Source organism: Pyxicephalus adspersus, chromosome 12 (genome assembly GCF_032062135.1).
Source record: "Pyxicephalus adspersus chromosome 12, UCB_Pads_2.0, whole genome shotgun sequence".
NCBI lineage: Eukaryota > Metazoa > Chordata > Amphibia > Anura > Pyxicephalidae > Pyxicephalus > Pyxicephalus adspersus.
Window position 1 is genome coordinate 41,889,614 of NC_092869.1, and position 24,183 is coordinate 41,913,796.

Below are 24,183 nucleotides of genomic sequence, written 5' to 3' on the forward strand. Positions count from 1 at the left end.
CACCCTGCTCCACCCTTTTAGCAATTACTCTGAAGCTCCAATCATCCTGTTCCATTTTCCTAGTAGTGAGTCAGTAGCTCAGATCACCCTGCTCCACCCTCCTAGCAATACCTCTGCAGCTCTGATCACCTTGCCCCACCCTTCTAGCAATGACTCTACAGCTCAGATCACCCTGTTCCACCCTCCTTGCAATGATACTGCAACTCAGATCACCCTGCTTTACCCTCCTAGCCACGACTCAGCAGCTCAGCTCCCCTTCACCTGCCTAATATTGTAATTGTGGCACCATCACACCTTTGACCTTACAAGGCAAGACAAGTAAATATGTACAATGGCACAATTTATCCATACAGATTACAGATGTATTACCGCATGCATAACCCAAGTCAGATTGCAAACTGCCTACATGAGCACCTCCAGGACTGCTGAATATCTAGAAAAGACTTAGAGTGCCATTCCAAAACTTTTATGTCAATTTCCTTATTTATGGTACCATTTGATGAAGTAGAAGTTGTGTGGATGAATAGGATGTAGGGGATGCCTCCTCTCATTAATCTTTGACCCCATCTGAGTTTGGGTACCCAATAGTGACCACCAAAGTGAGATAAGAAAAAAAAAACCTTTCCTTATTACATTTTTTTCTAAAAAAAACAAAATTAAATGATATATAAGCTATATATATTGGTAGTCATACTCTAACACATGTTCAAGACATTTTATGTATTTGAATATAAACTTTTATTACTACGCAGTCCTCCATGTCACATGTCTCCTTATATAATCTCCCCTGAGAAAGCCCTATATGTGAGAAACGCATTGGGCGCGGAGACTTCTTATATAATTATATTACCTGTATTTGTGGACTCAATACAATACCATTATCATAGCCGAAACTTTGTTTTTAGAAAAATGTGAAGTGTTTGTTTATGAACAAACATATTTTTTGTTGCCACTCAGAATACCTGGATCGAGTGCTTTTAGCTCCATAGCATGTTTGCTGACTATAGCACGCATCTAGCGCTTTCTTTGTGCCCTCTGGCAATAATAAGTCCAGCATATTGTGACCACTGCCCACATCCACAAGTGGTTGCCATCTCCACTTCTCGGTCTCCATCGAGTCCACCGCAATTCTCGTTGCCCGTTGGGTGGCCATTGAGGGTTACATTGTCTCTGGCATCTAGGTGTATTTTAGATGTGGGTGTATTCTTTTCTTTGCTAGCATTTGACTATGCAACAATCACAACTTGCGGGTCTTCAACTTCTATACATTCAATATACAACTTGCAACCTTTTATAAGCACAAGACCACAGGATGAATACCCTTATTCACCCTAACCTCTCATCAATTGGTACTCAACAACTTTGTTAGTTTAAATGAATCCTAGTTGTGTATCAAGACTACTTTAAGAACTACTGTCCTGAATATATCACTCAGAACCGATCACTATACCATCTACCATAAATTGTATAAAGTCATATCCCCCTGAGGAAGCCTAATCTGGGCGAAACGCGTTGGGGACTTGTATACGGAAAATACGGTCTTATTATATTACCTTTTCTCATTTTTCTTTGCTGTCTACTGTTCATGCTAGCAACAATTTGTCTAGTAAAACACCCCATTTCTGTGACTCAGAACAGAAATAGGTATAACTAACAGAACATGTTATGTTAACTTGCAATATTATTTTTACTACTGTGTTTCTTGTATAATATAACCAGGCAAGACAATGTACTACATGTTCTAAGTTTGTGAACTATGTATAATAATAATAATAATAATACATTCATAGCTTGACCTAAAACTATTGAGCCTCAAAACCTCTTTCTTTGCTTTCTCCTTGCACTCCATGGTTTTTCTGTAATTTTATATACTAAAGAGGGAGGCCCAACCGCATAGACTCCTAATATGTTGGGGAGAACGGGGAACATCCCCATCACCCCCTCTTTTTCCCCTTTTCTCCCTCTCCCTTCCGGCATTACCAGATATTTGTATTTGAGGTATTTTAGATGTGTCAAGAGTACAGCCAGGCTCTACATTATTGTTTCTTGATCTTTTTAACACCGGGGAACCCTTGCAATAACTTTCTATATCCACAGTATATTAGTGACGAGAATTCCTCGTACATTGCTAGCCATTGGGAAGAATGTCGCCCTTACAAAAAGATCATTGGTGTCACTTAAACTGACCCGAGAGGGACAAACTGCTCATTGCTCAAGGAACCCCCAGCAACTTCTGGAGGAACCCTGGTTTAGAAACACTGATCTGTACTGTATTGCACATGGGCCATGCGGAAGATACCAGCAGCCGGGAAAAGGACTTTGCATGGCTCTTCCCGGTGACATTTTGTCCTGCTTTAAATTTCTTAATTTTAAAATGCTCATGGAAACTTCTACATTGCCATCTGTCCTCTAGAAACAAAAAATGGCACCCTTCATGTACATCCAAAATGACATTTTTACAAAAAAAAATGGCTTCTTCTAAAACATCTAGCATGACACAAAACATCTCCAAATTAATATCCCTTTGAGATTTGGGCACAGATGTCAAACACGCATTTCAAAATGCGTTAGGGGAATCTAAAAGGAAAATCGGGGATTCAGCCGTCTGGGTATTTTTATCAACATGGAAAGGCGAAAACAAAAAGCATTTATTCCTATGACAGGCACGACCGTGGAATGTTGTTCCCTCGTCTTCGTTCCACCAAATTAGTCATTGTTTTGTTCATTTCCCCATGGTAGGGCAAGCAGCAAAACAATTTATTTCCTCTTGAGAAAGCAAGTAGCTCATTGTGTCCTGGAATCCGAGCGCTGGGTCTCGTTGGAATGCTGCACTTGGTCAGCTTTTTCTAATAAATTTGGAAATTCCTCTAAAGCATAGTGGCAGCTTAAGGGGGAACTAGTCACCGCTGAGCTAATGCTGGAGTTTAAGATCTTCACTCTTCAAATCCATTTCAGATCTGGTCTTCCAATACCATTTCAGTTTTTCCTCTACACCCTGACTGGACAGTGAAAAGCAAAATAGCACACGGATGACCACATATCTGTCAATCTGCCCCCTCCTCATATCAGAATCCGAATTGCCCTGCAGCATACCCAATTGGTTCATTGAGCTGCTTCACCCTTCACTTACTGTAAAGATGTAACGAGAAATTAGATAAAATTTCTCCAAAGCAGATCAAATTTTTATCCTAGATAGCGGTCTCTCGAACAGTTGTCCCCATTGGAGGATTTTGCATTATCTATTGCTCTGATGAAAACTCATAGGGGTTTATTTATAAGGCAGTGAATGTGATATTCCCTGGTGGAGAATCCCCCAGGTCCATGTGTTTCAATGGCAAGAAAACACACGCTGCACAGCTCTTGACATCAGTTACCCTACGGCACCACCGGAGCCTCCAAGATCGGCTACCTTCAACAGTGCACCATTCTCATATAGGAATCCTCATTGGTAACCAAATGGGTATATCTTAGCATTTCAAGTCCTTCCCTCCTTCTATGTCTACCATTCACACAAGGATACATAATTTTTTCGCTGTCTCCCCTAAGAAACCAACACGGCAAAACGTGTCAGGAAAAACGAGACTTCTCTGACGTATCATGAACTTCTATATATTTCTCCATTTTGCAGTGGTAAATCCAGGCCGGTGAACTCCACCTGGTACTGACCCGGCTGGGGAACTCTGCCTAGTATTATGGTAAAGGCTTTTTTTATGCCACAATATTTTCAGTTAATGTCAAACTTGCAGCTTTAAAAAAAGATCCCATAATGTTGGATTTCCCTTCTATTACTGCAGATACAATGGTCACCAGGATAAAGCCACCAGGGGGTAAATCTCCCCATTGGAGACAAAGGCAACAGTAAAAACTTGTCAGTAGGGTCCCGGCTCTTCCCAAATTGAGCAAAGCAAAAAGAAAATGCCATTTTTAAGCTTTAACTTGTTGTCTCAAGTTTTGTACAAAAGTCAGATAATCGTTGCCGGGACAAACGGTCTTGCTCATCTTGGGCAAAATCTGACATCTGTACAGCGGTCCCCTGACATGGTTTATCAGTCTGCCACAGTGGATTGATGAGCGATTGATTGGGAATAATTGTTCACTTCTATGCAGGAGAGCCGTGCTGGGTGCTGCTTGCTCATTCTCACCTCTCCATAGAGCATAGGTTCATTCATGTGTTTCAGGAAACAATTGCAAAAGATCATTTCCAGCAACATACTGTATCTCTGATGTCCATTGGACTCCGGTGTGCATGCATTGGAGTTACATCATCCAGGCCAATGAAGATGGCTGGAAATCAGGAATTTGGAGGAAGAGCAGAAGAAGGCGGCCATGTCCAACACAGAATGTTTGCAATCAGGCAGGTAAGGTTATTTTATAGCAAAAGGGACATCACCTGTACCTTCTGCAATAAAAAGGACCTGCAGTGAGGGGCTGCAACATTAAAGGGAAAACTTTAATTTAAAGTTTGTGGTCTTTGTCAAATCAGAGGAAATAGAATACGCAGGATCAATTTAAAAACTACAACACCTTTCACATTGCTGCCCACCATCATTCCCAAACAGGTTGCCAAAACACTATTATGTCTCTCCAAAAATAATAATATTTCTTCAAAGTTGGGAATGGAAACTGGTTAAAACATTGGCATGTGGTTTAGGCATGCAGATTTCATTTAGCTATGTACATTTTAGGGATTTTCTACTATTTGGAATAATCTATAGAACCTAAATAAAGTGTATAGACAGCCAATGTGTTTTTTTGGAATATTGAATAAACTTGTAAAGGATGAAAGCTCCTTTTGATTTTTGTTGTGCCCTATAAGGTAGATTCGCCCGATTTGATGTTTTCACATTTTTCAATAGGAACACCCATTGTGACCATTATTCAAGCGAGGGATTCTTCGTACTTTATGGAGAATTTCATTCACTTCTTGATCTCCCCAACATTACACAGACAATCAAAACTAACCAATGGCATTTTATCCCTTTCATATGCAATCCATAAATGAAAAGATACATTGTAACAGAAGGCTCCTTCACCTGAATGAATGGGGGTTTACCCCCGAGAAATTTTTCTATCGAGTGTGATTGTTCTAACAGAGTAGAAAGGTAGATTACATCATAGGGAATGGCTGTGCAGTGACCTGCCTTCCGTTTTTGAGTTATTGTTTAGTCTTGCAAGGACTTAGAAGTTTATTCTAGGGTTTATCTACTATACCCAAGAACTCTGGGGTGTATCCCATAAGATTTGTCCCTGTTTCTACTCCACTTGCACTGTTCCTGTCAATGCCCAGCTGTCACAATGACAGCCGGGACTTGCTATGTATCACAGAACAGGAACAGCCATCAAAATTCAGTCCCTCCAGTGTAAAATTTATACTTGTATATCATCTGTAGGTATAATTGAGCCAGTATATATTTTATTATTATTATTTAGATCAAAGAGGGTGAGAAGTCAATTAAACCAAAAGCACAAAAAGAAAAAAAAATAATATATTCAACCCTTATAAACCCTTAGTTATCTTCAATAAATCCTAGTTATCTCCTTTAACCCCTTCTCTCCTTAGATATATATATATCCCAATTGTTCTACCTATTGCCATTCATTTACATGGGTTTCCAAAGTACACTACAAGGGGACAATATAAAACACAGTGGGCCTGATTATTATACCTATAGAGAGACTTTCATGGAAGAACCTGGGTGATCCAGCAATCCTGGAACTGATTTCTTAAAATGTTTTCAATCCATTGCAGGTTTGTTTGATTACCCAGGTTCTCCCATGAAAGTCTTTATTAAATCAGACCCATCACACGACAGTGTGTCACACAGAATAAGTACCAGGATTTGCCCAGGTAACTGAATCTTACAGTCTCCTGTGCAGCACAGCTCAGAGACGGGAAAGAAACAGCAACACAGGGAGCCAATCAAGTGTGTTGCACTGCAAGGAGCATGCTAACAAAGCAAAGTGACAGAGGGAAGAGCCCATCAGTTTCTGGTTTCTTCTCCTGACTTGTAAAGTAAAACTACAGAAGAGAAAGGTCAGGTCCTCAGTGTTGCTATGCAGAAGAGCTGTGCAAACCCCAGGACAGGGTGGACAGAAATAGAAATCCTTTGGCATGTATACCAGTCCTATATGGATTTTATCTGTGCATTGATCGGTTAGCATGCCGCTCAGCTTTACACAAATTCTGTCTCCATGTTGGAGTATAGCTGAAGCATAACTGGTTAATATGAAAGTAGCTAATTAACTCAGGGAACATAGTGCGCCTTTGTTGATTCCGCTCAGCCATCTATTTTAGCGTGACAGTTGTGGTTTCCAGGAGCTAATGCACACGCAGTCCCCGCTGTGTTGGATGGTTCCCCATCCTTGCGAGTCCTAATCGCTTTCTGAAGATTGCTGCCATTTGACAGAAAACACTGCACTGCCTCCCATGCCATTCACATTAAGGGACTCTTTATCCATTCAAAACCCAATCTTGTGCACTTTCTATTCCAAAATCAGTTCAACTTCCAAACTGGTTCATTTGCAAAGTGCCTGCTACCTTTTTCTTTTTTTTCATTGCAGGCCATAATGCAAATCTGCTTTTGGGTCCCCATAGCTTCTGTAACCATGAAAGCCTAGCAAGCATCCTGCACAGCCATCACCATGACCAACTATGGCAAGCAAGAAAAAGAAAAGAGGAGTCGCTTTCTGTTCCAACCAGACTGTATATCCGTGCACAAAGACACATAAAGAGACGGTTTGACCAATCTGGTGCAGAGGAACTCAAGTGACCTGCAGAGAGCCCCAACCTCAGCCCTCCGCCCTGACCCGGACATTAGCCCTGATCTCATCCCTCGGCCCCAACCTCAACTCGCAGCCCAGACCTCAGCCCCGACCTCAACCCTCAGCCCCGACCTCAACGCACAGTCCCAACCTCAAACCACAGCCTTGACCTCAACCCACAGCCCCGACCTCAACTCACAGCCCGACCTCGAGCCTCAGCCCCCGACCTCGACCCTCAGCCCCCGACCCTCAGCCCCGACCTTGACCCTCAGCCCGGACCTCAACCCTTAGCATTGACCTCAACCCTCAGCGCCAACCTCAACCTAAACCCTCAGAGACAACCTCAACCCTCAGCGCCAACCTCAAGTCTCAGCCTCCAACCTCAAATCTCAGCCCCAATCTTAGCCCCGACCTACTGAACTAAAGTAGCAGCTGCAGGTCAGATCTTTGTATTCATCATCAATAACACCCCTCAACTCTTTTTGGCTGAATAATCCCACAAACACACTCCAAAATCTGGTGGAAAGACCCCGCTGGAAGAATGGGTAACCTCAAAAGAAGGGAAGGAGGAGGACAATCACAGAATAATGCCCATGGGATATCCAATATACCCTTCTTTAGGTCGGAGGGTCAGATGCCCACAAAGTTTACCCAAGAGGAAAATTACCCTTTGCTACTTGCACAAGTACAAGCACATTTCTGGAATTTGGTCCCAGCAATAACATGAGGGTAAGAAGGGGAAAGGTTGTAACAATCAAAGGATTACGTTTTGGTGACAGTTTTTTTGCTGCTGGTGTCCTCATTAGAAAGATTTCATCTTGCACAAATGCAGCCTGACTACTCTACATTTGTGTGCACCATCCTGCGTCAGAATTCCCCGAACCTGCAAAAGTCATCGAACGTCCCAACGATGGGCGTTGGTTCGACAAAACCTGCGTTTGATACATTTGCGGTATTGACCAGCGATCAGCCCTCAGTAAAATGCCATAGTGCATTCCAGCACCGCACTGTATCCTTCCAGCATAAACAAATGAAGCTTCGTGACAGTTATTGCCATGGCGACTATGCGAACGCTCCTTCACATGCTCGCTCATTACCCAGGAAGAAGCTTCGTCTGCAGTTGCACCACTGATTTCTAGATCATGACCACAATTCTACCACCTGTTGCAGGGTGGCCAAATGGCACGGCTCTGCGGCCTTATGGGCATTTTATTTTTGTTGTCCTTGGCACAAACTAATTGCATCTCGTTTAGGGTTCTCACCCTGGGGTCTGATTTATGGCGTAATGCGGTGACAGGCCACTCCGGTGGGGGGGGTAAATAGATGTATAGCAGATACAGCCTGGGGCATGCTAGCGGAGGATCTGCACTGCTGTGTTATTAAGGAGCAGAATATTGTATCCTGGTAGCTCCATGTGGTTAATGCCAGTAATGATCGCGTTCAGGGTATGAATTCCTTGTGCATGCCTTTGCTTTTTATTTTTCTGTAGCTGTGCAGCCAACTACACAGCCCTGACCTCTCCTCATTTTACATTGCTCCTAATGGTCCTTCAATTGCCCCAACATCTACTTCCTGTGACTACAATTCCTGCCTGCTCATGTAGAGGTCACAAATGATTGACCCTTATGCTGGATGAATACAGAGATAAGGGGAGCTGTAATGCAACACTTTATTTTTTTATGTATTTTGTTTTTATATGTTCTGCTTTAAGCCCCCATAACCGGAAAGTAAACTGCTTGCAAGGACATAGCAAACTGCTGCTATGCACCAAATGTCCCACACATTGTCCATACATTTGCAATAGGGTTCGTCCTCCAGTGGAGGAAAAACAACTGCATGGCCAGACTTGTTACTTCCAGGAACTGTACTGCAACCACCAACCCTTTATACAAAAAGTTCCCAATCATTTCCATTCGGTTGAGTGGGAGCGGTTGGGAGTGGGGTTGAGCCTGCGGTCCAACTCTTTGGACAACTGCAAGTCTGAAAAGGGTGTTACGTATTATAAAAGTTATAGAAATTAAAATCTTGATCATAAAATCTGCAATTCTGCAGAAGGCAGATAATGTAAATTAAAAAAAAAATACACAAAAATATTTAGGCTTTTTTTGGCCTGCTCAGGTTGCTCAGAAGTTTACAGGCAGAACAACTTTAATTTACATATATTCCTCAATAGCCATATATACTTTGTGTGCACCAAATGCCTTTGCAAAACCTGATCTTATCTTGTAAATTAGCAGTGATATCATTATTGTGCTGTATATAGACTGAGCAGGAAGCAGAGCTGTGGGAGGGGCCTGGCAGCCCCGCACCCTACAGGCTGTTTGCAGAAAACTACAGGAGGGGGTGGAGACAAGACCAGTCACCGTGTACGTGGAGAGAGGGCAGCAGTGACTGGTCTGTATTACAAGGAGCTCTTGCATATAGGCAACATTTCATGTTGGATTACTGAACAGATTTGGATAACACATATTGCTTATCCTTAAATTTTGCCTTACCATTTTACAGAATCCCAAAGTTGCCAGGTTAACTCAAACCATTGTTATCAAGATACTGGGGTATTTGGATGGAGGGTTGAGGGATTAGAACCCTGGCCAAGCACCTATTGCTCTCTGGGAGATTCACCCTCTTATTCCTCTCCTGGTGACCAATATCATTAGAACAGACAATAATAAAAAATTTTAGTTTTCCAAATTAGTGCCTCCAATTTTCTATTGTGTCTACCAAATAGGAAGTATTGAGGAATCTTTTAAATGGGAAGGGATAAGAAAATAAAGCCTACAAGGGATTTAAACCAATGTCAGATTAAAAAGTTTTAGCTTATTGCGTCCTGTTTAATACATTTCTTGACAAAAACCAAATACCCCAAAATGCAATTACGCAACGCCAACCATACAAACAGGAAGTGTTGTGCGTTTCCTTATGTTTCCTGCACTGCGGGCCACGGTGCTGAATGTCTGGTCCCAACGTCGGCTGCCAGCTCCAGCAGTGTGGGTGATGAAGCTGATCGGGAGCTGGACGGAAGCCAAATAAGTTGGCAAAGTCCGACGGCGCTCATCATGGAAATAAACTACAACCCTAAATGTACTCTCACCCATTTATTATTAAAGAATGCTCTGAATGTTTTATTACATTTTATGGAGGAGGTGAGGCCTAAATAAAGCCATGGAATTATTTCTCCAATATGAGGTTATGACAACTCGCTGTATAGAAGGTTCTGCTTCCAAGATGGTACCCGTGGGGCGAGGCAGCGGGGCAAGACAGGGCAGGGTTGTGGCATAGAAATTAAACCTGAACTCTGGATATAAAAGTCAAGTTTGGGGGATAAAAATCCATCTGGATAAAAAAAAAAAAGTGTATAGCATTACAGAACTCTTTATCCGAATGGATGCAAAACAAACTCCCCAGATTTACACACATTATAAATACAGGTACCACGAATTCTTAAAGTAGACAAAGCAAAGAAAAGGAAATAAATACCCCAAATGACCCCCTATCCATAATGTAAGGGTTAGGTGCTTGTCTAGATTACCAGTAAAAGGTACTTTTACCAATTTGGGTTCTTGCTGGTTCCTCCTCCTCTTCAGGAGTGCGTTGGGGCTGGCACCATGCCCTAACTTTTTTCGGATATAGGTTCGTGTGTCCGATCTTATATTGCAAAGAATTCTTTGGTGGTCCGCTGCTCTGGCCGGTCCGCCCCCCGTGGGGTCAGGAGAAGAACCATGCTTGGGGGGGAAGGGGTGCACCGCCAAGACCTGCGGACCATGTCCAGGCTCAGGGTGTTCTCTCCGAACACAACCCGCTCAGACCTGCAATGGGAGAGGGGCGGGTTCTGGTATCATGACATCATTCTGGGGGTTTCTTCCCCCTTTGAGTGACACAGAGGCAGGGGTGTATTGGGGCGTTTACAAAACAACGATGCGCATGCGTGCTCGCCATGGATAGTACCGTGTCCACTTTTCTTTTTTTACAACTACACCCCCGCTCCTTTGTTACCCCTCCACAAAGCTTCTTCTCTTCTATGAATCCCTGCCTGTCCATAGCCGGCTCTGATGTCATCATATACAATGCAGGACCAGCAATCCTGTAAGTGAGGACGCCAAGGGCCCACCCACAATCCAGGGCAATGGAATGATGGAGTGCAGGAAGAGCAAAGGATAAGGTAAGGCAAAACTGAGTATTTACCCCTTGGAGTGTGGGGGTAGCCACTGCCAAGGTCCAGCTTTAATAATATACATTTACGTATTCATTCCTCGGCTTTACAGAATACAGTTCGTCCCCTGACAATGCCTCAACCCTCGAATCCTAGAATAAAGGAACCATCTATGTTCAGGCATCTTCCAGGGTTACCGCCTAATTTCAAGTCATAGATGCCGGCTCAGAGACAAATATATAAATCATGGAGTCTGCACAGTACTTGTTCACAAATATCTGGCACAATCCTGCATTTTGCCACAATGTTACAATGTTGTATTTGGATCACAGAGAATGACTGAGGAAGTGGATCCTCCTGTCTGCAGCTTACCGATGGCATCGTCTTAGCCTAGCCAGAGTCACCGATTGGTGGTATTTTACCACCAATGGGGGTTTATCCTTACCCAAGCTTTGGGGAGGACCTAGATGTGCTATCCGGCAGGGGTGTCCGATTGTGGTTTAGAACAATCTTCGAGGTTTTGGCAGACATTATGATTCTCATTTATGTAATCTGCAGATTTTTTGGAGTGGTTGGCTTAGAAAGGGCAACCATCTGCTGCATTCTGGCTAGAAGACCATTCTTTGTATTTGCCAAGATCAATGCCAACCAGGGGTAAGCTTTACAAGGAAGCCTTTGATAGCCGCGCTGTCCACTCCTCTTCCTTTGCAGGATGCCGTTGGACTAAACATGGTTCTGTATGAGCTGCCAGCCACTGAATTCAAAGCTCACACAGACTCCATGTATGATGGTGGTGATTGAGATTCACATGAGTGAATGCATTCACATGGAGGAGGCCACATTTCTTTACCTAGAAATATCAGAAATCTCTCTTATCTCTCAGCATTAGGCATAGCATCGGGGCAAGGAAATGGGATTTCAACCCTGTTTTATTGCCTGGAATAGTAAATCACAGGGTTGCTTTAAAGTACACAAGCTTTAAAAAGCAGCCACAGCCAAAGCAGAAAAGTCCCTGCCTCCAACATACAAGAGTGGGAGTCAGTCTGTGTGCAAGCAGTGGTCTCTCCGCAGCATTCCAAAACTCCCATTACTGAGCTGGAGTTAAATCTCTCCGAATAGCAGAGAAATGCTGATTGGAAAGCACTAGCAGCATAGAGACCACTGTTTCCACACAGAGAGCTTTCTAAAGGAAATAAACACCTTTCATGGTAATGCATTTGCAATGTGCTTAGCTGATTTAAATAAAAACTTCAATTGAGTTTTAAGCTTAATCCATGCAAGAAGAGTTGCATCTCTAGAAATATGACCAACTGTTTCTAGTAGATGGTGGTAGTGCAGCTTGCCAAAGATTTGGCAGTCCAAAGTGCGACATTAAAAACAGTAATGCAAGAGCTCCATGTACCTGTCAATGCGACCAATGTGGACATGTTAGCGTGGCCCGTGCATGGACCATTTATATGCAGAGACATTCATACACCGGAATCCTGGTATTTTTTTAGGTTTCCAACTTGCTCAGTCCAAGGCTGGTTGTAAAGAATGGGAAACTAGGCAAATGCCCAGGCCCCCCACCTTCTCCAGGAACCCAATTCACAGAACGACAAGGACTGCACTGCATTTAAGACCCCCCATATTGTATTTGCCGGGGGCCTATTTTATTTAAAGCTGTCCCTCGCCCAATTGGGACCCTGTTGCCTAAATATTATCTATTGCTGAACTTACCCCTAGACTTATATTACAACGTAAAGAGGCTCATGAAATAGTAATGGAAGCGATTGGCCCCCCAAAACCTGTCCAGCCAGTTCATTTAAATTGTGTGCAGCTCTTACAGTAGCGTCATGTAGGCCCATGATAGACGGCCTTAGATGCTTAAGGGTTTCCATTTTGATATAACTTCATTAGGACAGTGGGGCTCCAAAAGGCATGCCTGTCCGGTCTTTATCTTTTGGTCATTGAGGGTCCAGGGTAGTCCAGATAGTACTTAGAAAAAGTAGACCATCTTAGACCTACTATAGCCTAATATATATGGTATGACATTGTCTCGTCTGCCCACCCATGAGGAACCACATGAGGTCCACCCATGAGGTCCTGTAGCTTGACTATGACTATCAGAAAAAAATGAATGCTTCTATGACATCACAGCAAGCGCTCTTCTATTCTGTAACTGTCCAATCACAATCTGGGGCAGATCGGGTTGCAATGCTGATGTACAGTTTGGTCTGCAAACAGGGCTGGGGAAGTGCAAAACCTGGCTGTGTTGTGTTGGCCTGAGGGTTCCGGGATCAAAAGACTTCCTAGCAGAAACTAATGTTTGAAGTGTCTTTTACCAATAAAAATGGGGCTCAAATTTAGCGCAGCGTGTCCCTATTATGAAACCAACCTACAAAATTCAGGGTGCACCCATGCTTAATAATCACCTGCAGCACCCAACACGCCCAGCTTCATCTTTAACCAACAATACGGGAGTTTTTATATAGAATGCAACAATTTACTCATCACATAAAGAGGAACAACTCTTCCATGTTTCAGTCCGCTCAGTGGCACCATTGGCTTGGGACACATTTCGGCAATAACCCATAGCAACTTGCTAAGTTCCATTAATCCGGGTGATTCCTCCGCCGGTTCTGTACTTTGCTATTTACCCCATTGCACATTCATAGAAATGAATTCTTCACCTCCCCAGGGGTCACCGATCCCTGCTTTGTGTCCATCAACGCAACCTGCAACCCAAGGCAGCTAATTTGTGTTCATTTATTTCCCGTATACAGGGACAACCGTACGAGATGAGGTAATTAGCAGTACAGGGCTAGCTGGAGCCTTCACAAAGCACTGCTATGACAACCAAGAACTGTTCAGCCTGCAAACATTTTCTTTTTAATTCACAGGAAAGCTGCTACACACATTTACAGTCGCGTTGCAAAAAAAAAGCATAAAAGAAATGCAAAAGACATAAAACACAAAGCAAGCACAGCATTGGCCAGCAACAAAAATGTAACATCTTTTTATATATAAATAATTTGTAAAATAACACATTCATCAAAGCAGAGAGAAATCTGCAAAGCGCTGTAACCCACAGCAACCAATGATACGGCACTATTCGGCACCAGTCGGATTGCTGTATCCCGTGGAAACTACTTTGCAGATTGCTCCTATTTAATAACCCTGACTTTAGCCTTATAATAATAATACAAAAAAAGGAATTGCCCCTTCTAAAAGCAAAAAAATAAATAAAGAGAATAAAATGTACAATAATGTGAATCCCTGTCTGAATTGAGAATTAAAATCCAAAATCGACACAATGCCTATTGTCTTGACATTTGAAGATATTTTGCCTAGGCAGCTCATACCATGAATTCCCATGGCTCCCCGAGACCCCTTTAAATAAAAAAAAAAGGAGCTCCCTGGCTGGGGATTTCACGAGTGCCAGGAAGACACGGGCAGGTCATAAAAATGGAAATAAAATAACACTTACCTGATTTTTTCCATGTCTGCAACAGAGGCCTAGAAGAAATGAGAGAGGAGGTTCATATGAATGATCGGAAGAGGATTCACTCGTCAGATTTATGCATAGCTGTCGCCTTATTGACGCTGTTTTTTTTTTTCTGTCTGTAGAGCGGGGCTGAGAACGGAATCACATCTGCATTAGCAGAGAGCAACGCTGTGGTCGTTTAACTCAGGAGTAGTGCCGCCACACTGCAGAAACCATGTATACCCAAGAGCCAAAAGCAGGCGAATGACTCAGTTGTAGAGCGAAGACGGAATATTAAAAAAAAAAAAAGAGAGAGAGAGCGAGAGAGAGAGAGAGAATACAAGTAACAGGTTCTGTGCCTAATACATTTGTCAGGCAAAAGTTGATACATATTGCTTCCTAATCCAATTCTTCTTAAGAAGATCTAAACCCATTCAGTAAAATCTCATAGAAGCTTTTTTTTAATCATCTGCATTTAAAGGGTAATACCGGCTGATGGGGTTGTGAAGGTTTTGGGAACTTCTTGATATGGGGTGACAATTGCTCAGTTGTGGTTCTGTATTGTAACCGGGCTCCTGATGGAGACTACAAGTGGCCACTTCGGTACACATGATGGAGGCATGGTCTGCTGTTGTCACCGTAAGGGAACGCATCTTGAGAAAAGCCATTGGTGGGCATGAAGTGGCTATTAAGAAAGCTTGAAGATCAGTTATATCAAGGCTAGGTGGACACGTGCAATGGTTCTCGTCCGATAATTGGCTCGGGGCTGATATTGGACAAGAATATTACATGTGTAAAGTGCTAATTGTGCATTGTCCGAACCACGGTCCTGGTGGATCCACGGAGGATGAACGATCACAATGAAAGTGAAGAGGAGAGAGCTCACCGGGGTGCGGCTCTGTTGTTCTCTCCTCTCCATATGTATGTACATAACTCATTCATGCATCGTTTGTCGTTTGGAAAGATCGCGAGAGAATTATTGCACCTGTGTACATAGCCCAAGACTTGGGACAACAATGACCACATACAACAATGAATTTAAAAAAGGGATTATAGGCAGGTGTATGGTTCACCGATTATACCAAACAGGTGCGAATGGCCATCATTTTCATAAGTAGGTCATAAACTGAGCAGTTATTTAGGAGGCACAAAACTGGGTGAGGAACAGCCAAATTATGTGGCCAAGGTCCAGAGCACCTGCTGCCCCGGTTCTTAGGTTTTCATGCATAGTTGAGTCATTTGGTCTTATTTCCATGTTGGAGGTATGGCTATTTGGTCGCCATTCTTCCATGAAGACTTCCTCTGGCGAAACTTCTTCAACAAGTGGATGGGTATATCTGGGTCCCACAGGTTTCTGCTCCAATAGCTTTGAACAACACATATTGAAACCCCAAACTGCTTGGAAATCTTTGCCCGGGAGAGACCTTGCTAGTACCTACCTTGTGTCTTGTTGCTATACTCAGCCTTGCCATGGTGTATGACCTTTGCCATGAAGCTGTCTTCCTCAACCTCACCCTAATATTTGGGTTTGGCTGTTCCTCACCCAGTTTCAAGTTTTTAATGCAGCTGCTTTTGTTTCAGGTAATCACTGATCAAGTGTTACAGCATACATATGATAATGATCACCATTAGCAACTGATAGTATAATTGGTAATCATAAACCTGAATGTAATCCCACAAAAACCCGACATTGTGCAAGTTTACCTGGAAGAATTGATGATGGTTTGAAGGCAAAGAGTTGGCACACCAAAAATGATTACATTTAGATTTTTCCCTTTGTTAGCTCACTTTGCATTCTGTAAATTTGAATTTATATTTTTTTATATTACAACATTTTTTATACCTGCATATACATATACACACACATACGGTATATGTATATATATGTCCCATATGTGTATATTTATGTCCGATTGGTGACATTTTGAAAAATTTAAAAAAAGTTCTCCAATAGAATATTTTAGTTTGGGGGGCCCTGTATCAGAGGTGGGATCAATTGGTCATATGGTCATGATAAGCCAAGCAACCAAAATGGACCTACATCTGGGGTTGCCAAATGCTAGATTTGATCTGTAACCTACTCCGAAGAATATGCCATGCTTCATGCAAAACAATTTTGCCATGGTATGTTCACTCCCTAGATCAGTGTGGGAAACCCAAGGTCTTTACATGTTTCCAAGAATTGTGATTCTGGTGTACAAAAGGATACAGGTAAGAACAAAAACCTATGTTTTGGGTAGTTTGGCAATGGTGCCTATGGGTTTTGGTTCTTATGAAAAGGGAGATGCATCTTTCCAAGACTTGTAGGAGGCAAGACTTGTAGGGAGGCGGCACACCTGTATCCTAAAGCCCATGTGCTACCCCAACAGCTCATCTTATTTTTTGTTTTATCCTCACTGCACTCCCCTTTATATACACATCAAGCTCGTAGCTTGTAAAAGCCACTTCATCGTTTCCTAGAATCCCCAATGCTCATGGGTTTCATTTAGGCTTTAGAGAGCAATATCTTCCCACCCAACAATAACCAGAAACATAATGTAAAATAATGAAGCTGGAGTGAACTACATTAGATCAAATGGTATGTATTTTGCATAAAGCAACATTTAAGACCAAATGGTCCATAGTGACATGTTACAGTGTTAGATATCTACCCTGGCATGTTCATATCTATGACTGAAACCCATTTATTTACTGATGGCCAGCTACTGAGTGCACTGGGTCCAATGGGTGTCTATTGACCTGTCATATTTAGCCCCCATGCACTGCCAGCATAGTGCCCAGTCTGACTGCACATTCATTTCTCAGACTTCGGTTGGGCTTTATTTATTTTTCCCAGGCAAAATGTTTAAAATATATATATATATTAAACATAAACATAAACCAGTAAATGTAATTTCAAATGAAACATTTGCAGTATATTAATTTACACCTACACACTGAAGTGTGTTATGGTGCAACTCATTGTCAATGGTGTATGCCAAATATGACTGTCCATTTGGAAGGGAACAGGAAAAGAAAAACCTAAAGTGGTCTAAGGCCCTGATCAGCACCAGTCCCCCAAATCTAACAGTCTTCACCTACAGTAAGCCCCCGATCAGCCTCGGGAGACTGGTTGCGTCCCCCAGCACTTGGTTGCCCCCAGGATTTAGTGCCCAAGGGGTTGGTGTCTGGGGATGGGTTGGCAGCAAGCCAGGAGCCCACAGATAAAGCAGTACCAAGATTCCAACAAAGCCAAGTCCAGAATACAGAGCAGAGGTCATACACAGAATATCCGTCCGCCAAACGAAGTACGCAAGGGCAAAGCACAAGCAGAGTCGGGGTCACAGGCAAAAGGTCGGTGCGGGCTTCATACAAAGGATAAGTCAGGCACAAGCAAGGTAAACAGCAACAGTAAATCCAACAAAAATACACTTCAGCACAGATTAGCCCAGCTTTACGCTACAACAGGCACTGGGGATTGGGAGCAGAGAGGCATTAAAGTCTCAGCAGCCAATAGCAGGAGCTGATCAGCCTCTAGAATCCCTTTAGCTGTGCACAGCCTAACAATGGATGCTGGGGATGCCATAAAATACATCAGGCTGCACGACTAAAGGGAAGCAGGGGCTGCTGGTATCCCAGTCCTCCTGGCTGCGCAATTGACATTGCTGGACAGAACAAACAGTGTTTTATATTGCGATGGTGCACAGCACGGAGTCGCCGGACAGATGAGCATCTACTAACAATTGGCCCTTATGTTAGTGCTTTTGTTGACTATCTTGTGGGTGCAGGTCAGAAGTAGGTCAGCTCTAGGTCAAATATGACTTTTGGTTAACTCTGAAAATTTAAGAAGAGTCTCAAACGGATGTTAAACCGAAACCTTCAGCATGAGCCTAAAGCCCATTTTCAAAGGTCCTTAACCTCCTCTAAACCCCTGTACAGCAGGAGGAAGAGGAGCGGAGCTGTGAGCAGATTGGGTTCTTTTGCCCATGATAAAGAAAGGAAAAATTCTTACAGGTCCAGAGAACATATAAGAATGACCTCAGTTTTGTCTAGTGTTAATTATTATTTATGTTGTCTGTATATTCCTTTTTACCTTTATGAATTGGATACTTACATGAATTTGACTTTATAAGTTCTAAGACTTCCTGATAACTGATACTCCCCTGAGAAAGCAGGATCTCACCAGCAAAACGCGTTGGGTTAACATTTTACTATGCAAAAAAATGTTATATTAAACCCTGGATACCTTTATTGTTATTTTGTGTTTATATTTAACTGTTACAAAAGAAATTTGTGACCTAACTGTATAACTAGCCACAAAAACATCCCTTACTTTCTGCACTACGTTTTGTGAAGGTTGGCTTTTTTTTCCCTTTTTTCTTTTGTCTAGTGGTACATGAACATGCCTCTGTTCAATTGGAGCAACACTGGGCAGAACCAAGGGTTATGTTCAGCTTTGGTTGAATCAAAGTTAATCTTGTCAACCTGCTCAGTTGGCAAAGTAAGCAACATTTGTGAGCCCTTAAAGTTATGAACGTTACGTGGTTAGCTTGAACATGGTAAATGTTTGAGTTCTATTGGAACCAAATGATGGATGATCACACCAAGTTCACAATTGGCCTGGCCCAAGTCTAATAGTAACACTGGCTGTGTGCTGTTGCTCTTCAATTGCCCAGTTTGTTGGTTGGGAGTGTGCTCTAGACCAAGCTGCACTGCCTAATTGCATGGGAGGTCCAGTACCTGGCCAATTTGGATCTGAAATGACAATCTTTTGGCAGGCAAAATAACTCCCATCCATTTTCTGTATTTCTAGTGTATGTATTTAGTGTGTATTTAGTAGCTGGGCAGCAGCTTTAAATCGTACATCCACCATGGAGCTCTCCAGCTTGCTAATTTAGCATGCCAGGCCACAAAGTGAAATATTTCCTTTTGACTTTTCCATCAGTGGAGGATTACTTCAGGCTATAGAGATCAATAAGCTGATCTCAATCCGAGTTTGATGAAGACCTGTGCCTGAGCTATAAGCAAGACGGTGTAAACTCGAAACGCGTCAAAGTATGCTTTTCTAACCTGTGTATTTTCAAAGTAATCATAGTGTTTTCATAATTGTTTAATTCTAGTATGCTGGTCTAAGTAATGAAATACACTGCAGCTTACCAGGTCCTAGAGGCAGACATAGTGAACATGCTAGAAATCTATTGAGCTGGTATATTCCTGTGCTCTCTGCGTGTTGCACTCTTCTCAGTTGCCTTGGTCCCAGCTGTCTCTGTAGACTAGAGAACCTCTCCCCTCATGTTATAGAGAGGAATTAGGAAATTACTTGAGTGTAAACTTTGCACTTAATAAGAATGCAAAAAATACGCTACAATGGCCTCTCACACCAACCTGATGGCAGCATGGAGTAAACAAATGTGACGCCCAGTGACGGACAAGGACGGTGCAATGAGTTGCTGCACCATGGCACCCCAATGCATGTATAGATCAGAGTCCAAGCAACAGCATCTTCTCCAGAGCCTCTAGAGGTGAGGAGGTTACACTGCAGGCTACTTCCAGTTTGCAGCCCCCATGCACACAGAGGGTTATGTTGCTAATGTTTTGGTGCTGGTACCACAAGACAGGAAGAAGATGAAGCAATAAGGAAGAAGGAAAAAAAGGGCAAGGAAACAGGAGGAGAAGGAGAATGGGTAAGAAAGGAGAAGAAAGGAGAAGGGGTAAGGAAGGAAAAGGAAAGAGAAGGAAGGAGAAGTAAGAAGAATGGGTAAGAAGGGAGAAGGAAGGAGAAGGAAGGAGAAGGAAGGAAGGAGAAGGAAGGAAGGAGAAGGAAGGAAAAAGGGTAAGGACAGAGAAGGAAGGAGAAGGGGTAAGGATGGAGAAGGAAGGAGAATGAATGAAAAAGGAAGGAAAAGGAAGAAGAAGGGGTAAGGAAGGAAAAGGAAAGAGAAGGAAGGAGAAGAAAGGGTAATGAAGGAGAAGGGTAAGTAAGAAAAGGAGAATGAAGAAGAAGAGGAAGGAAGGAGAAGGGGTAAGGAAAGAAAAAGAGGAAGGAATGAGAAGGGTAAGGAAGAAAAATGCGAAGGAAGGAGAAATGGATAGAAGATGAAAAAGGGTAAGGAAGGAGAAATAGGGTAATAAAGGAGGGAAGGAAAGTAAGATGGGGAGCAGTGGCACTCAACAGATGTTATTTACACCCCGAATAAATGTCAATTTTGACAACTTATGAAACAAAAATGGAAGTTCTGTTTTCATGTCAGTCCCACCATCCAAGCAATACTTGCTGCATAAAAATTACCATTAAATAACATTTAAGAATTACTCTGTGCCTCAATGTTGCCTCCTGGGAGAGCTGAGCATGCAGTAAAACATCTTCATTGGAGGCAGCAAAAAGGCGCATTGATGTCACAGTTCAATGCCTTGACTAAGGTGAGTAATTTTAAAATCATTCTATATCATTCATTGTTTACATTTTTTGCAATCAGTTTTATTTGGGTGGTTGGCCAAATAAAAATTAGTAAATTTTTACTAATAGCAGTGTATTCAGATAATTAGGGAAAGCTTAAGTTTAGCTTTTTGTAAGACTGTGGTCACTGCATTTCTAAAACGTGACACCTGACAATTTTCCTAATTAGGTATTCATTATAATTAAGTTTAGTCTACATTCATTAAATTAGAAGATGAGTGTATGGAATGTATTGGGTTCAGATATTCCAGTTTGACGTTGTCCCCTGTCTCGTGATGCCGGACTCAGTAATGAGTTCCAATCCAGAATCACATATCTGCAGAGAGACTTGTCTTCCTTCTATATCCATCCACAGCGCACCTTTAGGCATGCTGGCAATTCATGACCTTTCAGCTTGATGCCTTGGTCATCTCAGTAAATTGAATCTTGTCGTGAATAATTGTTTGATGCAGAACTACAAGAAAACATTTTCTGGTGTGACATTTGAAATTTGGCCCTGAGTGTTTGAGGGGCATTTCCATGCGTTACAGAAGAAATGAAATTTCACATAATGGCACTTTGTACCAAAATAGCATAACCCCACATATATAACGGGATGGGGATATACCGTAATCTCTTCCAATAAATAAAATAGGAATCTAAGAAGCAGTAAATCGGATCACATGGGGCTAGGAATGAGAAAATTGAATTGTGTTCATTTTCATAAATTTATGGATATTTGGGGGAAAGAGTTGCAGTCAACGGGGAAGATAAAAAGTGAAATAATAATGTTCAGGGATGCCCGTCCACAGGCATTGTGAAGCTGCTCGAACTCATGGTAGTCAATCCTGGGCTGTACATTAGATGGAATCTATGATGAGTAAATAATCAAAGTATTTAATTCCTCAAGATATGTAAACTGGATAAATGAAGATTTATGCAACCATGCAATCCACAAAGCACAGCTGCCAGGAAAAGACACATCAGTGTGGAGCACAACAAAAATCTAATCTCCAATGATGCACAAATCACTAGAAGGGACTAAATTAATAGCAGATGTTGCTTAAAGATTACCCCGGCCCTCCTTCCTAAGGACACATTACCATACCATAGGCTGGCCTTGGAAAAGAATGTGTTGGTGTTTCCAGCAGCAACTAGATTTCAAAGCTCAGAGTTCAGAATGGGGAAGAAAAAAAGGGGGCTTCCAGATGGCGTCCATATATTTCTAAAGTTGCAATTATATCTTCGTTATTGAAATTTACTACCTAAAAATTTAGGGGTGCATTCATAATAAAAATGGGAACTGGGGAGAGACTAGTGTCAAATGAAATGAGTGAATCAAGAGATTTAGCTTCCCTAAAATTTCAGTGAATATCTGAAAATTTTGGCAAAATGCCGCCATTTTGGAGAACAGAATTTTGTTTAATGTTAAAACCCATTAACATCACCCGACCAACCCGCCACCCCCTTTTCCTTTCCTACTTGTACCCCCCATTTATTATCTTTGTAAAGGGGCCCCCGGGTTTCTTATATTCTCCTACTAGCCCTATGTTGCTCCTTCCCCCCTTACACTACAATTAGCATGTCGACTGGAGAAAGTGGTAGCGTCACCCAATCAGTCACATGGTGCTAAGGTCTAGAGATTGGCTGCTCAACTTCAAGACTAACATATCACAGACTTCCCCCATACCTGGAAGCATGGTACTGTCACTGGCTATGATGGAGGAAGAAGCAATGGGGAAGCACTGGCAAGGAGAGTAATGAGAGGGATGACAGCCACGTTTCAAAGGAGTGCCAACAGTTGCATCTTCCATATACCTATATCAACAGATTTGCTTTAATACTCAACTTCAGCCAAGTTCCTAAGTAGGGAATAGTGATGGTCAAACTCACCTGTTGGATTTGCTACATCATTTAATGTATGCAGTTGAATGATGGCAAACATGTTCTTAGTACCTAAGTGTTCCCATTGGTTACAAGCTTGTAATCAATGTACATATGGTGCTGTCACTTGACTTTTGACCACAATGTACAGTTAATTAGCTCACTGTCACATTTGTCCCAGCTTCAGCTATTTCAAAGTTGCTTCTGTTTGACCAAACAGGCCTTCAAGCTAACAGATTTATGTTTGAGCAACATGAGTAGTCATCAGGAAAATTAAGGTAAAAATATCTAATGAAGCCCTGAATAGCTGTAAAAAAATAACCTGACATATATTCTCATCTTTTCCCACTCTATCCAATAAAAAGAATAAAAGTTTTGGCTGGACATATACTAAGTTCTTCTATATCTATATTTGATTGCAGATAGTACCTTAAGCTCCTCTCTCAATAAATGATTTATTATTAATATTATCATTAAATTATTTATTAGAGAAATCTTCCAACACATTTCACAGATTTGAGTTCTGCTTTCTCATGGGATGATGGAACATTTAAGTGTAATGTGTTCAACAGTCCACATAGAATATAATAAAATGTAGTGGGTCAGAATACTCATTTGTATACATATTATAAAAATTTAATCTGAAAGACACAGAATTACGGTTAGAAATTTGCTCCCTTGCAGTTGATGCTGAATTATCTGAGGCATGGAATGAAAGTGGTTTTCGCCAAAGCACCCTGCAAGGGTAATAATGATGGCCACCGGACTACTTGGCTGCATGAAGCCACCAAGTTGTGGTCACCAGGCTTTCCCACACCAGAGGTGAGCAGGAACAGATGGTTTTGGTGTAGGAAGAGCTGATTGGGCAGATAGAATGCGGCTTTAGGTTACGGCTAGCGGGAGTAGTGGCCTTGACTAGGACGAGGTCAGGGTGGGCAACAGGCAGGAAGCAAAGTTAGGGCGGGTAGCAGTCCTACAATTTCCAGAAGTCAGGCAGACCTAGTTTGTTGACCTGTCCTGGAGGAAGTTCACTTTAATGGAGGAGAGCAGAAAGACCATTTCCAGCCACAATTTTTCCATGTGTGCCTAACTCCTAAATTATAAAATCCCGGGCCGTACATCACAATTAGTCTAAAAAACTCCACATATGATTGGCTTCTCTGTTCTACTGCGCAGTGCATCAACTAGAAATTTTAGAACATTTCAGCACAATAAACCATTAAAAAAGGAAAAGTTTGCTCAATGGAAAGTAGATTTCAAACATTCGATTTATTGTCGCAGAAGCCAAGAAATTCATAAAGGCCTCCTAGGACTGCAATATGTTATATAAACCTGCACAGGTTGGAATAATCGCCAGCATTGTGTGGAAATAAAGCTGCCTGACGGGCAAGCTGGAGACTACTGAGAGGAGCAAATTACATGGAGGTGGCAGCGGCAGGAGTGAACCCAGCTCAATATTTGGCGGGGTATTGTCGAAGGTGGATGCACTTTATAGAAAAACCAATT

General features: G+C 42.2%; 1 protein-coding gene across 3 annotated transcripts in view; it reads right to left on the reverse strand.

Moving 5' to 3' along the window:
• BEGAIN (brain enriched guanylate kinase associated) overlaps positions 1-24,183 on the reverse strand; it is a 125,194-nt gene that overhangs the window by 95,637 nt on the left and 5,374 nt on the right. For all 3 annotated transcript variants that reach the window (XM_072427440.1, XM_072427441.1, XM_072427439.1), the window contains exon 2: positions 14,382-14,410. In XM_072427440.1, the coding sequence (XP_072283541.1) occupies positions 14,382-14,410 (29 nt within the window). The remainder of the gene's footprint in view (positions 1-14,381; positions 14,411-24,183) is intronic.